Here is a 14505-nt window from a genome sequence, read left to right on the forward strand (position 1 = left end):
CGTTCGTTTGTTGTCAGCGCACGTGTAAGCAGGTCTTGCTGACCGCTGACCACTTGACGACCCACTGAATTGATTGATGTAATTAGTGATTGCATTGGCGGCGGCGGCGGCGGCGGCGGCGGCGGCGGCGGTTGTCCTCCAGAAGTGCTTGCTATAGCGTAATGATGTTCAATGGGAACAACTGCCACCTCCACCACCGCCCCCTCTTCCGCAACCAAAGATGAAATAGCCGGCGATGCCTGACTCGCATCTACAGCGGTCACCGGTGACGGTGGCGGCGGCGGCGGTCCATATAACGATGCCATCTTAGTTAACGTAAGTTTTAAAAGTGATATTTCAGTAATAGATTTATGATTTAATTTGTGACTTTGTCTCAAACTATTGATTGAATGGCAATCGTTGTCTTCAACTGTCTGTCGTTGACTTTCAATAGAAAGCATTTTTTTTTTTTTTTTTTTGCGTCAAATGAGACTCCAAATGGCGGTCAAAATGTGAAACTTTGACCAAAATTTTCCGAACTTTAGTTAAACTTTTTTGTTGTTTTGTTTGAGACGACAACTCAAAGACGACTCAATAGATGGCGCTGACGGATGACGACAACTGATTGATTGATTCGCGTGAAGAAGTCTTTTATTTATTTTTTTTTTTAAAGTAATGAATGAATGGTTTGATTTGTTTTTTTTTCGGTAAAATAAAGTTTTCGAAAAAAAAAATAATTGAAATTATTTTTGTTGTCATTTTGTGTTGTCGTTGTCGTCGTCGTCCCGAACGACGTCCACAATATTGGTGTTGCTGTCGTCCGGCAGTCGTGCAATCAATACGTGCCGACAGTTGGCCAACAAGTGGTCGGTTTCGACGCGAGACAAACCGGCCGAAGACATCCAATGGTCGAGCGATTGACACAACTATTCAAAATAGAGATCAATTGAATGATTGATTGATTGTTTGAATGGATTTAAACCTTTTCTAAGTGCGAGACTTGAAGTCCGCGAAATCGTTTGACTCGTCGTCCTAAACGAACACGTGATGAATGGCCGACTATTTTCGTACATAAATCGCGGAGTTTTTGGACGACAGAAAACACTAGTTTTTCTTTGCGAATCAATTGAACGGAAAGTTCGAACGGCAATCGATAGGAACCGTCGGCCGAAGAATTAGACGAATAATTAGTTTCCGAAACGTGAAGACATTTGAATCGCGAAACCAATGGCGACGACGACGAGGAGGAGGAGTCGTGGGATGTCATGTACGGCGAGAGAATGAGCGCAACAAACGGATGTCTATTATCTCTTGAAAACAATGTCTGGAATTGGGTTTGAGTTTCGATATCCCGAAGACTCGGTTGCGGAACAAAAGTCGGATGCGAATGATACCAACCGACGCACGACAGACGCATAGCTTCCAAACGCTCTTTGGCCAGAGCTTGCGATACTGTGGCGGCGGGAGATAGACGCGGGTCAGACTGCGGGACGGGACAGGACGGGACGGGATAAACGGCACTTACCCGGTTCCATATCGCACTGGAGATCGTCGTCCGATAGAGAAGCGCACGGTTCGGCCGTTAGGATTCGAAGTTCGCGCGATAAATGACAATAATGGCCGCCAAGCAGTCCAATGACTTCCGTTCGGACGCAATGGGCGTGAATGTCGACAATGGCCAGCGCTTCCACTGAAAGACGTAAAGCGAACGGCGCCTAAAAATAAATATCTTTAGAATTCTATTCAATCTTCTCGAGTATTTTATTACCTCTTCCTCCGAGTCGTACGTCTCGAGCGGAACCAATTTGAACGGATTGGGTCGGGTTCGGGCTTTTGTGGCCATCGGATGCGGCGGCAGTGGAGTCGGCGCTACGGACGCATCGGCCGCTGTTGTGTCGTCTATCGGGACGACGACATCGCGTTTCAATCGTTTATTTGTATTATTATTATTGAGTTGTTTATTGGGCGACGACTTTGACTTTGAGGATCGCTTCCGTCCACTTCTACCACTTCTACCACTTCTACGGCCACCACTGCCGCCGCCGTTGCGCATCAGTTCCTGTCTGGTAAACAAATTGATGGTTCGATGGGTTTCGAGAAACTTCTGGACTCTTGAGAATGCGGTAACATTTCCGAGATGCAAATGACCGACTTTTCGCAACATATCGTGATAACCGAACCGTTGCGGTCGACAGTGACGCCAATGACCGATAAAATGATTGCGAATTTCGCGATAAGAGTCCCGAGATTTGCCTTTTGTTTGGCCGTCGAAAAACTCGATCAAAACTGACTGTTCGTAATCGGAAACCGAATCCATTGAAACAGTTAGCGTTTCGCCCGTCGATAGCAACAAACTAAATGAAGATTCTTCGGCGACGGCGTCGGTGGCCATGACTTCGATTGTTGAGTCGTCGTCCGGGACGACGACAACACGAGTAGTAGTAGTAGTAGTAGTGGTAGTGGTGGACGACGACGACGATGACGATGAAGACGACGACGACGAAGAGCTGGCAGTAATGCCGGAGTCGACCTCTGATGATGAGATCTCTGAAGTAGTGGCAGCGGATTCAGTCGTTGTCGTCGATGTTGTTATGATTATCGGTGTCGTCGTTCCGGACGTCGACGACTCTTCGACTGCGAGCGACGTCTCGGACGACGACGGCGACGACGAAACTGAAGACGAGGTCGTCGTTGTCGTCGTCCGTTGACAGTCGTCACGTGATGTCATCACAGAAGTACCTATTGATTGGTTAATTCAAGTCAATTGAATGAATGTCTGACCAAATAATTAATAAATAAATAGTTACCGAATTCGACGACCAACGGGACAGTCGGCTCGCATTCGGCGTCCGATTCGATGCCGGAGTCGGTATTGCCGTTCGTTCGCGACATTCTTAGGTCGTGGACTTCTTCGGCGGCGGCGAATGACTGAATGAATTAAATGAAAATCGGGTTAAAAATCAATCACTAATGAAATAATCGGTAAAAAATTTTTGGTCACATTTCCGATGAATTATTATTTTTAATTGAAAAACATTTTTATTTATAATTTGTTTTTGTTTTGATTTTTTCTGTTTTCCTATAATTCTATTGAAATAAACTGTGATTTGATTTTTAGTTTTTATTTTTTTTTTGCCGACAATTTTGGTCCCATTTCTAACTATTTTCATTCAATAATAAGACAATTAGTGGGCTAACTGTATGAAAAAGGCCCAAAAAAATCTCTTATAACTAACTAATCGACTATCGGCTAGAATTCAAGCGCCAAATTCAACTCAATTGCAAATAAAACTCGAATATTTGGTCCTTTTTGTGATTACGATTCATATATTTAGATATAATAGACTCTAAATAGTAATAAAAAATACTAATTATTTATTTCAAGTTATTGTTGTTTTTAAAACCATGATTTCATGTCAAAAAAATTGGCGCAAAATTCAAATGAATTATTAAACCAATCAATCAATCAATCAATTGAACGGTTTGATTGACCGCAAAGTGACCGCTACTGACCGGACGTGACCATCAATTAACACCGAAAACAACGGAAACAGAAAAAAACAAGAAAACTTTTTTATATGAAAATCAAGTTTTTCAACAAAAAAAATAAAATAAACCCAAAAAAAGTCTGAATTTTACCGAAAAATAAAAACTTCGGAAAAGAGAGAAAAAACAGAATAATTAATAGATTTATGTTTTTTAATACAAAACTGGTTTCAAAATTCGTGTCTGTCTTGTCTACTGTCCTCTTGTCCACCGCCGCTGCCGTCGGGCGACATCTGCAGCAATTGATTCATAATGCGTTCGGTTTCGTTGGCCGCCCGTTGATCTTTCTCTTCGTCGGACATTAACATCAATAGAATCCCTGTCCACAAGGCATCGGCCGTTCCTTTGACGACGAAAAAAGTTCCCCGAATTCCCGACCAAATAGCCTTCGGAATGGCAAACAAATCGAACGACGGTCGCCGTGTAGTGGCCAATGGCCAGACTCCGCCCGACTTAAACGGCGGATTCAATGGTTTCAAAGCCGAACCGAACATTTGCTGTTTGGAATCGGTTGGCGACGACTCGGATGGCGTCGGAAGTGATTTCCACCACGGATTCAATCCGTAATTATTGACAACTCTTTGTCGACGAAGTCTTCGATATCTTTCGATCGGTCTTTCGATTGCTATTCGAAGCCATAATTCAAACTCTTTTTCGTCTTTTTCTTCATCACTAATCACTTCATTGTCTTCTTCTTCAATAAAATAATGTCTTTTTCGCCAACAATTGATCGGAAAATCGGCAAAAAATGCAATAAAAATACCGAAACTTAAGACAAAAGTCTTTGAAATGAAAAACATTTTATTTATTTATGTTTTTCTTGAAAATCACGTGTTTTTCAGTAAAAAAACAGATGTTTTATACAAACCTTTATTTTTTTGAACAGATTTTCGGTCGAAATGACCGACAAATTGACCGCAAATTCAATCAATTGATCACAAAATAATGTCTTCATTAATGAAAATATCGTTTGTTTTTCAGAAACAGTTTTTTTTGTTTCAATAAATCGAAAGACATTTCCGAAACTCATGTCTTTGTTATCACTTTTTTTTGACCGAAAATTAATTTTTTTTTCATTCAATTCAGCAGTTATTCAAAGGAAACAACATTTTCTGTCGATTTTATCAAAAAATGTTTTTTTAGAAAAAATGTTTAGTTTTGCAACAAATTTATCGCAAAAATTGCAAAAAAAGCAAAAAAAACGAATCAATGAATGAAAAAATGATTAAAAAAAACTAAAAACTCATTAAAACAGCAAAACTTCTTATCTTTTTCTAGTTTTTGACTAAATTTTGAAAATTTTTTGATGATTTCTATGTAAAAAATTTTCGCATAAAAAGACTGGAAATCTCTCGAAACAGACATCAGTTCTTCACAACAGAAGTCCAGAGAAGAAGAAGAAGAAGAAGAAAGAAGTCTTGAATAACAACAAGAAGTAGAAGAAGAACTAAAACCGAAAAACACTGAACAGAATGCGAGTTCTGCTCTTTGCGCTCTTCGTGGCCGTCGCTTCAGGTATTTATAATAACTGTCCTCTCAATAGCCGACTGTCCTCTGAAACCTAACCGTCCCATTCCTCTCCTCCCAAACGACAGCCGCTCTGACGACGCGCCAATCGATTCGTTTGAATTCCGGCCAAACCTATGTCTACGACTACTCCTCTCGACTGTTGTCCGGAATTCCCGGCGTTGGCGACCAATTTGCCGGTCTTGAGATAACTTCGCAGATTGTGATGCAATCTCAAGGACAGGACGGTTTGGTTAATATGAAACTCGTGAACATCCAAATCGGCAAACATAACGGTCCCATTGGTCACGAGGCTCAGCCCCAGATGGAGCACCAAATGGCCCAACAGTTGGCCCGAGAGTTGCAGAAACCGATTCGTTTTGTTTATACCGACGGCAAAGTCAAGGCCTTCGAAACCGACGAATCAGAGCCCGAGTGGTCGGTCAATATGAAGAAAGCCGTTCTTTCGCTTTTCAACGTCAATCTCAACCCGAAAAAGATCATCAAATCGCCGACCAATAACCAGATCTTCCGTCCCGATGCCGCCGCCGATCTGACCGTCTATCCGGTCTATGAGGACGGAATCGGCGGTCTTTGCGAAACCGTTTATGAGTTGAATCACATTCCGTACGAAAAGACGGGAAATAATGACTATTCGGACAACAATTTCGTATTGAATGTCACGAAAACCCGAAATTACGACAACTGTCTGACCGAACCCATCATTGTTAACGACAACTACGACGTTCGCGGCTGTCCTTGGGTTTGCCGTAAAGACAAATCCGGACCCGCAGTTCCCGGTTATTATCCGACTCCCGACGCCGTCACCGATCCCTATATGTCGGGATGTCCGTGCGGTCAGGAACCGCATGAATCGCCGGTCGATGCCTTCGCTCTATTCAAATACAACATTTCGCTGGTTTCGGGACATCCGGTCATTGAATCGGTTTTCGCCGATTCGAAGATCGCTTACAAAACAAATGGCGACGAATTAGTGATTATTACTCAACAAAACCTCACATTATCTGCCGCTGGATCCGCTCAGGTGTCCATCCAATCGATTCCACGACCGGTTCGTCATCAGGAACTGTCGTTCCGTTTGCCGAAACCCTATCAACACCAACAACAACAACAGTCGGGTGTTGTCGGACATCAACCGCTAGATATTCCCTACTATTACATCTTCGGTCAACCGAATACCGAAGAATTGCATCAATTGATCCCTCAATTGATTGAATCGATTGCCGATGATATCGTTTCGGGAGATTTGGCCGCCAGTAAGGAATCGCTTCAGAAAACCGTCCAAATTGTGAACGCAATGGCCGTTTTGGATCAGTTATCTCTCGTCCAACTGTTCGAACAAGTGGCCGAATCTGGCCGTCAGTTGCGATCGAATCAGAAACAACAAGTTCAACGCAAACTATTTTTGGACAGTCTTCCGCTTTGCGGATCAAATTCTGCAGCTTTGTTCATCAAACAGTTGATTTTGGCCGACAAGATCTCGACCTCGGAAGCCAAGGAACTGATAGAAGCCGTTCCCCAGAATCTGTTCCTCATCGACACCGCCACTATTGACGCCTATTTAGAACTGTTTGAATCGCAGAAAGTCCAACACCGCCGACACTTGGCCTCTTCCACTGGAATAGCTTTCGGTAAAATGGTCAAAGAAGCGTGTGTCAAACGCCAGACAACTCCCGGCGATATTCCCGACGGAAATCCAGTTCCCCATCAGATTCGTGGACAACAAGCCCAACAAATAGTCGCCACTTCTCAGTCGACCAAAAGAGTGACGATTCAGTCGCCGATCAGTCAATCGATTTCCCAACGAATGAAACGTTCGGTTAATTCCGCGGACAATGATTGGTCGCAACAATTCCCGCAAACCGTTTGTTCGGCTCAAGACCTCAACAAATACGTCCAGATTATCGGCCGATTGTTGGACAATGCCAACACTTTCCACCAGAAAGTCACACTAATCGAAACATTGGCTCATATGGGCGTTCCTCAAGTCCTGCCGATTCTCGAACCGTATATTTCGGGTAAAATCTCTTCAGCGAAATGTCCCGGTTATCCCATAGAAAAGAAATCACTTCAGGACGAAGAATGCGCTTTCATCCGACAAGTGGCCATCTATGCCGTCTCCCATGTGACCGACTATTTCCCCAAACAAGTCCTCCCATTGGTTCTACCCGTCTATTTCGATCCCTCCGAACCCTATGCCGTCCGAATCGCCGCCTTCTCGAACATCCTGTCCTCTGCCACTGATAAATCAGTTTACGAACGAATTGCTAGTGAACTGCATCGGGAGTCCAACCGACAGATCCGATCGTTTGTCTATTCGGCTCTTCAAACAGTCGGCAATTCCAGTCAACCGTGTCTTCAGAAATCGGCTCAATTCGCTCAACAAGCCTATCAACATCTGCCCGAAGCCGATTACGGTATGCAATACTCGAAAATGATGGGACACGGATTCTACGACGACCAGAAAGACTACGGTCTCTATTCGGTTGCCGAATGGGTGGCCAACAACAACTCGCGTGTTCCCCGAGCCGGATATCTGGCCGTTGGTCAGTCTTCGGGTCCATTTCAAGACGATTTGATTCAATTTGGATTCAATTCGAAAGGAATGGAATCAATTGTCGAACGAGTTCTCGAACCGAACGGACTGTTGGCCGATATGTTCGAAGGATTGAATGCCAAAGGAAAAGACCGAAGAATAACCAAACGAAACGCCGATTCCGTCGGACAGGCGTTGGAAGCGTTGAAATCGAAATTGAAACTCGAAATGCGTTCGGATAACGAACCCAAAGCCACCGTCTTCTTCAAAGTGTTGGACAGGACAGCCTATTACGCTCTGGACAAACATTACATCCATTCCCTCATTGACTCGATGGAAGATCAGCTCAAAGACGCCGCTCAATGGCTAATGCAAGGACTGGACTATCATTACGTCAAACTAGTTATGCCTCAACAGCTCTACAAAGTGTTGCCGTCGGAAATCGGTTTACCAGTCGTTGTCTCCCACAGACATCCGATGATCATTTCACTGAAGATTGACCAAGCTAAACTCCAATTGGAAACCGCACCCAAAACCGTCTACCCGACCGGTGTCAACCTGACCGCCCAAATCCAACCCTCGGTCTACTATTCGAGCTATGCTTTCGCTTTTGCCGTCAATCCGGCTGATCGAACCGCTTACGGAGCTCATGTCGAAAAGACAACTCAAATGACATTCCCGGTCGAAATATCTGCCGGTTATTCGCGACCCAAGAATCTGGTCACCTGGTCTGTGATCCCGAAAACCCAACAACAAGAGATCGTCTATCACAAGACCCAAGCGAAGACATTCATCGCCAAAACAGCCATCGCATCGGCACCGGACAGAGATTGGCTTCAAGACGCCAAAGATGTCAAACAAATGGCCGCTCCGTTCAAACACGACTCGACTTACGGCCAGGAAGAGCTCGGTCTGGGAGTTCGGGTTCAAATGAATACCGAAAATCCGTGGGAAACACAACCCTTGTACTCCACCCATACCTACAAACAACACGGCTTTGTCGCCGCCGCTATCCAACAATGGCGTAATCCGGGATTGGCTGCACGCGAAGTACACGTCACTCTCGAATCAGATGCCGAAGAACCCATCAGTGGTTACGACTTTACAATGCGTTACAAATGGATCGCCGACTCCGAACACGACAAAGACGCCGACGATTCAGACGAATCTTCTGCTTCTTCCGAATCAGATTCCGACGACTCGGATGACTCTTCGTCTTCGAAATCATCTGAATCCAAATCTTCGGCTTCCGATGAATCAAAATCATCGAAATCATCGAAATCTTCCAAATCTTCGGAGGAATCGAATGAATCGAAACAATTGAAGAAAAGAATTCGTCAAAGAATGTCAAAAGCAGTCGAAAGTCAACAAAGAAACCGAAGATCCGCTCAAAAGGAATCTCACGAGTCGTCCGACGAATCGTCCAACGAATCCGGAGATCTCTCGTTCTCGAAGTCCGGATCCAAAGAGTCGTCTCAATCGTCATCTTCAGAGTCGGCTTCTTCGGAGGAAAAACGAAAAAACAAATCCAAGAACTCGTCGTCCAATAAATCCAACTCAAAATCTGCTCAATCTTCTGAATCTTCGTCGTCTTCTTCATCAGAATCCGATGAATCAGTTTCAATGGAAGACAAGGTTTTCGGTTACGAATCGGTAATGAAATTGATTTTCGGACAAGACTTCAAAAGACATCAAATCAAACGATTGGCCAAACAATTGATCCGAAAAACGGCTAATATTTGGTCGAAACAATGGGACGAAGACAACGACTCGTCGTCTTCGGATGAATCAAATGAAAACGAATTGCATTCGGATTTGGTTCCCGCGACCATTGCCCACGACTTTGTCTTTACGGCCGTAGCCCGCGGACCCCGTCCAACCTTCTACGCCGCCAACGTTCTGTACGTTCATACCTACGATCACCGAATCGTTTGGATCAAAACCGACGGACACATAAAGACACCGAAAGGCGTTTACATGACTGTCCCGACACTGTTCTGCGCCGACGCTGTGGTCGCCTACCCGACCCTACCGAACGAGTTCTACTACGAACCGACTCAACTCCAGTCACAGAAAGCCCGACTCCAGGCTCACGCCGGTTGGGGTGAACAATGCCATAGTGAAGGAGCCGTTATTGTTACCGGTGTTTTCGAATCGACCGAAGATCGGGTAATCACTGCCCAGGATCTGGCCGTTCAGGACGGATCGTCGGCTGCCAATGTCCAGAACTGGTACTACAGACAGTGCGCTATCGATCGGGCCTCAGGTCAACCCCAATCATACGCTTGCGAACGATCTTTGATCGAAGATTCGTATTTCAATCAAATGATTGTCGATATTAAGTACAAAAATGTCGGAAAACAGTTGAAAAACTTGACATCAAAAGCAGCGATGGCTCTGAAAGTCGCTTTGTATGAACATTTGGACATCGATTCCACGGCTGATAATCAAAACAATCAGATCCGAATCACGGCTCAGTACTCGTCCCGAATTCCCGACATTCAGTTGGCCAATGTTGAGATCAAATCGCCGGAAGAAACCATAAGATTTGAACGCATTTCCACACCATATGTCCGACCCGTTAGCGCTTTGTTGCCAACTTTGGAAGTTTTCGGTAATTTGATTACCGGTTACGATGCCCGCGACAAATGTCAACTAATGGAAGATTATGTCCGAACCTTCGACAACGTCACGTTCCAAATGCCCGAAAGTCCGTGTCAGTACTTGTTGGCCAAAGATTGTTCGCCGAAAGAACGGTTCGCTGTTTTCTCGCAACAACTCAACCCCCAGACTAAGACCAAGACTTTGTCGGTAATCTTGAGCGGCGGTCAAGACATCAAACTTCTTCCACCGCAACAACAAGACGTCGCCCAAGTAGTCATCGCCGGTCATACTCACGAACTGACTGCTCGTAAACCGATAACTCTGAGTCAAGACGAATACGAAGTCCGTATATATCTTCGTCACACACCATCCGACGCCCAAAACCCGATAGTTGTCGTCGAATCGGATTTAGTCGGTCTTCGAGTGAAATACGACGGAAAGAACGCCAAAATCGAAATCGATTCCCAATATTCGGGCAAAACATGCGGTCTTTGCGGCGATAATAACGACGAATCCGACGAAGAATTTCTTGGACCAGATTTCTGTGAATACGATTTTGCCGAAGATTTCGCCAATTCGTATGCATTGAGTGGACAACACTGCGAACAGGCTTTCAAACCAAAAGGTAATAATCAATAACTAACTGTCCATTCAGTCAACTAATCATTTGATTTTTAGGTCCCAAACGGTGTCCAAACAAATCCGATGACTCGTCTTCTTCGTCTGAAGAGTCCATCGAAGCCAAAGTGATTGCACCCAATGGACAGATTGCCGGAACAGCAACCGGCGGTTCGCAAGTCGTGGCAGCTCAGGCTCAGGCCGAAGAACTCGGTCGTCAACAACAACAACAAATCGAGAATCAGATGACCAGACAACAAGACGGCCAACAGTTGACACCCGAACAGAAACAAGCAATGATCGGTCAAACACAACAACAACAACAACTGATCCAACGATTGAGAACTCAATACATCGAACGGGACGACATGATCTGTTTCACGACCCGACCCGTCCTCGGCTGTGTCCCGAACTATGGCCGTCCGTCGGCTCTGAAGTCCGTAAAACTGGACTTTCATTGTCTACAGAAACAGTCGCCGTTCACTCAACAGCTGATCCACGATTCGGCCACTAAAGTCCTGAAACAATTGCAGAACAAACGAGTCGATCTCCGACAAGTCATGGACGTCCCCGTGTCGTGTGTGGCCGCCGCCTAAACCCCCGATTAATTCCCGATTAACCGATTGATTATAAATATAAATATTTTTGTTAATAACGCTCTTATCTCTCAATAATTTAAATAAAAACAGCATTTAATTTAAAAAAACAATTTTCTATTTATTTATTTGACATTTTTCGGTCAGTTTTGGTCAGTTTTCAGACCATTCAATTCGGTGGACAACAAGTGTTGTCCGAAAGTTGAAAACAATTTGTTTAAAAAAAATCAATTGATTTCTTGTTTTAATAACAAAACAAAAAAAAAATCAATACATTTGAGAAAAATTTTTTTTTTTATTCAAAATCTAATTCAATATTAAAGTTGTTTTAGTTATCAATAGTTTATTGATTATTGCAATCAAAATATAGTTTAGTTTTTTAGGATTTAATAATCAAATTCAAGGTTTAGTTTCAGATCTGATACTATTTTATATAATTTTTTTTGATTTGAAAGTGATTTATAACTCAATTATAATTAAACTTTTCTTTTATTTAAATTTTTCTATTGATTTTTGAATATAATTTTACATATTTTTCTGATTTTTAATTTCATAATAAAGTGTTTTTTTTTTGGTTTAAAATTACATTTTTTAGTTGATTTCCTGTTTTAATAACAAAACAAAAAATAATTGAATAAAAGTTAAACTAAAAAATATCTGTTTTATTGACGCAAAAAAATATAATTCAATATAAATTGCGTCAAAAATATTCAATTAATATGTTTTGCAATCAAAAAAAAATATTTCTAAATTAAATTAAACTATAAATGCTTTTAAAAAACAAAATTATAAGTATTTGTGAAACAAAAAAAAATGTAATAATTATTTAGTATTTAATAAATATTATTATTATTTTTTAATTTAATTAATTGTTACAAAAAAATCAAATTCATTGACAAAAAAAAACAATATTTAGATTTAGAAAAACAAAAAGATTATATAATAATTTATAATTAAATTTTAGTAATTGTTTGCAATGAATAGTATTTACTTTTAATTATTTTTTTCCAAAAATACTATTGTCATTATCGTATGGTTTAGCTATCGATTCAATTGATACTATTTTTGATTTGATTAAAAACAAACAATTAATTAATTAATTAAATTGGAAAATAATAATAAAAAAAAATAATTACAAAAAGCAATGATAACTATTGCAACCAATTCAACGAAACGATTCATTGTTTTTATAAAAGTTTTCCCAAAAACTTATTGTTTTTTTTTAATTTTCAATACAATTCAAACACTGATTACTTATATTATAATCAAGTAATTAAAAATTATGTAAAAATATGTTAATTTTTTTTGTTAATTGAAATTAAATATTATTTTGACGTCAATTCATAATATATTTATTATTAAATTTTAATTAATTTTTTGATATAAATATTAATTAAACAGAAAGTAATATAATATACTATATATAACGGTATATCATGTTTTAGTCCTGTTTTTATGTTTTTATTGACGAAAATAATTGATTAAAAAAAGGATTTTTAAAAACTTTTGAATAAATTTTTGAATTAAATAAATAATTATGAATTAAAAATAAACTAAATATAAGTTTATTTTAGTTTTAATTTCTTTTAATTTTATTAAATCTTTTTGTTTTTTCAATTGCATAATAAAGTGTTTTTTTGGTTTAAAATTACATTTTTTAGTTGATTTCCTGTCTTAAGAAATACTTCAGAAAATAATTAAATGAAAACTTTGAAAATAATATCTGTTTTATTGACGCAAAAAAAATATAATTTAATATTAAATTCAGTATAAATTTCAATACAAATAATTAATTATAAATTGCAAAACATATGGATTCAAAGGTATAAAAGTTGATGAAAAAAATGATCTTTTATAAAGAAATTTCTAAAAACTTATAAAAAAAAGATTAATTACTAAAAAAAACAACAATTAATATAACAAAAAAATATGAATCGTTTTGTTGTATTGTTTTCAGTGATCATTATTGCCATTCGTAAGTAATGATAATTAATTGATTTATAGATAATTGAAATTAATTAATTAAATTTTATATTACTTTTATTCAACAACAAAAAAATAGTATCAAGCATAACTGATGCTAAACCAAGTAAGTTAACTGTCATTTATATTATTTATGCAAATAAAAAAAACTGCAATAAATATTTTCAATATATATATATATTAATATATATGATTTAATTATGATTTTTATAATATAATTAAGCTGCTACTGGTGATACTGAGAATATTGGCAATATATAATTAAATTACCCCGGCTACAATACACAAAACAACAACAACAACAACAAATACAAGCCCCCTAACAATATAATGAATTAATTTGAATCTAAAATACAATATAAATTTATTTTTAAATATTTATGTTTTTGTACTCTAATTTTATAATTATTTTTATTGTTAAACAAAATTTCTAAATAAAACAAAATTTTTTGTTGTTGATAATTTAATTGATTTTTTTGAAAAATTAATAATTATTAGTTATCTTTAGTTTTATATAAAAACAATAATAAATTTTTGAATTAATAAATAAGTAATGAATTAAAAGTAAACTAAATATAAGTTTTTTTTAGTTTCAATTTCTTTGAATTTTATAAAATCTTTTTGTTTGTTTTTTATAATAAATTGCATAATAAAGTGTTATTAAAGTGTTATTAAAGTGTTATTAAAGTGTTTTTTTTGTCTAAAATTACATTTTAGTTGATTTCCTGTCTTAAGAAATACCAGAAAATAATTTATCTAAAAACTTATGTTTTATTGACGCAAAAAAATATAATTCAATATTAAATTCAGTATTATATTATATTCAACAACAATAAAATAGTATCAAGCACAACTGATGCTAAACCATGTAAGTTAACTGTCATTTATATTATTTATGCAAATAAAAAAAACTGCAATAAATAATTTCAATATAATTATGATTTATTAATTTCAATTTTTTCATTTTTTTTAAATTAATAATTAAGCTGCTACTAGTGATCATGAAAATGATGAATAATTAAATTGTAACAATACACAAAACAACAACAACAACAACAACCGCTACAATATAATGAATTATAATTTAATCTATAATTAATTTATTTAAATATTTAT

At 38.9% G+C, this 14505-nt stretch overlaps 2 protein-coding genes and 1 long non-coding RNA gene across 3 annotated transcripts; 2 read left to right on the forward strand and 1 right to left on the reverse strand.

Moving 5' to 3' along the window:
* Window positions 1–596: 596 nt before the first annotated feature.
* Window positions 597–3062, reverse strand: LOC128956920 (histone H2A deubiquitinase MYSM1-like). The gene is made up of 5 exons (XM_054302637.1): window positions 2787–3062; window positions 1748–2718; window positions 1505–1694; window positions 962–1431; window positions 597–905 (listed from the first exon to the last, which is right to left on the reverse strand). Exons 1-5 carry the CDS (start codon window positions 2869–2871, stop codon window positions 735–737), a joined length of 1887 nt encoding a protein of 628 aa, XP_054158612.1. The 5' UTR covers window positions 2872–3062; the 3' UTR covers window positions 597–734.
* A 1826-nt stretch (window positions 3063–4888) lies between these two features.
* Window positions 4889–11507, forward strand: LOC128956890 (vitellogenin-2-like). The gene is made up of 3 exons (XM_054302605.1): window positions 4889–5040; window positions 5121–10817; window positions 10871–11507. The coding sequence occupies exons 1-3, from the start codon at window positions 4998–5000 to the stop codon at window positions 11404–11406; spliced, it is 6276 nt and encodes a 2091-aa protein (XP_054158580.1). The 5' UTR covers window positions 4889–4997; the 3' UTR covers window positions 11407–11507.
* Window positions 11508–13265: 1758 nt separating this feature from the next.
* LOC128956921 (uncharacterized) lies at window positions 13266–13851 on the forward strand. The gene is made up of 3 exons (XR_008484531.1): window positions 13266–13381; window positions 13469–13495; window positions 13613–13851. It is a non-coding gene; the product is annotated as an uncharacterized LOC128956921 (long non-coding RNA).
* Window positions 13852–14505: the final 654 nt, after the last annotated feature.

This window comes from Oppia nitens, unplaced genomic scaffold (assembly GCF_028296485.1).
Source record: "Oppia nitens isolate AA-2021 unplaced genomic scaffold, nextdenovo-longstitch-racon4-pilon3 scaffold33_pilon_pilon_pilon, whole genome shotgun sequence".
Taxonomy (NCBI): domain Eukaryota; kingdom Metazoa; phylum Arthropoda; class Arachnida; order Sarcoptiformes; family Oppiidae; genus Oppia; species Oppia nitens.

Coding starts and splice junctions, on each gene's coding strand:
- LOC128956890 (XM_054302605.1), top strand. CDS start 4,998: ATGCGAGTTCTGCTCTTTGCGCTCTTCGTGGCCGTCGCTTCAG. Junction 5,041..5,120: donor CTTCGTGGCCGTCGCTTCAG/GTATTTATAATA, acceptor CCCAAACGACAG/CCGCTCTGACGACGCGCCAA. Junction 10,818..10,870: donor ACAGGCTTTCAAACCAAAAG/GTAATAATCAAT, acceptor TTTGATTTTTAG/GTCCCAAACGGTGTCCAAAC.
- LOC128956920 (XM_054302637.1), bottom strand. CDS start 2,871: ATGTCGCGAACGAACGGCAATACCGACTCCGGCATCGAATCGGACGCC. Junction 2,719..2,786: donor CCCGTTGGTCGTCGAATTCG/GTAACTATTTAT, acceptor ACCAATCAATAG/GTACTTCTGTGATGACATCA. Junction 1,432..1,504: donor CCAGTGCGATATGGAACCGG/GTAAGTGCCGTT, acceptor CCGCCGCCACAG/TATCGCAAGCTCTGGCCAAA.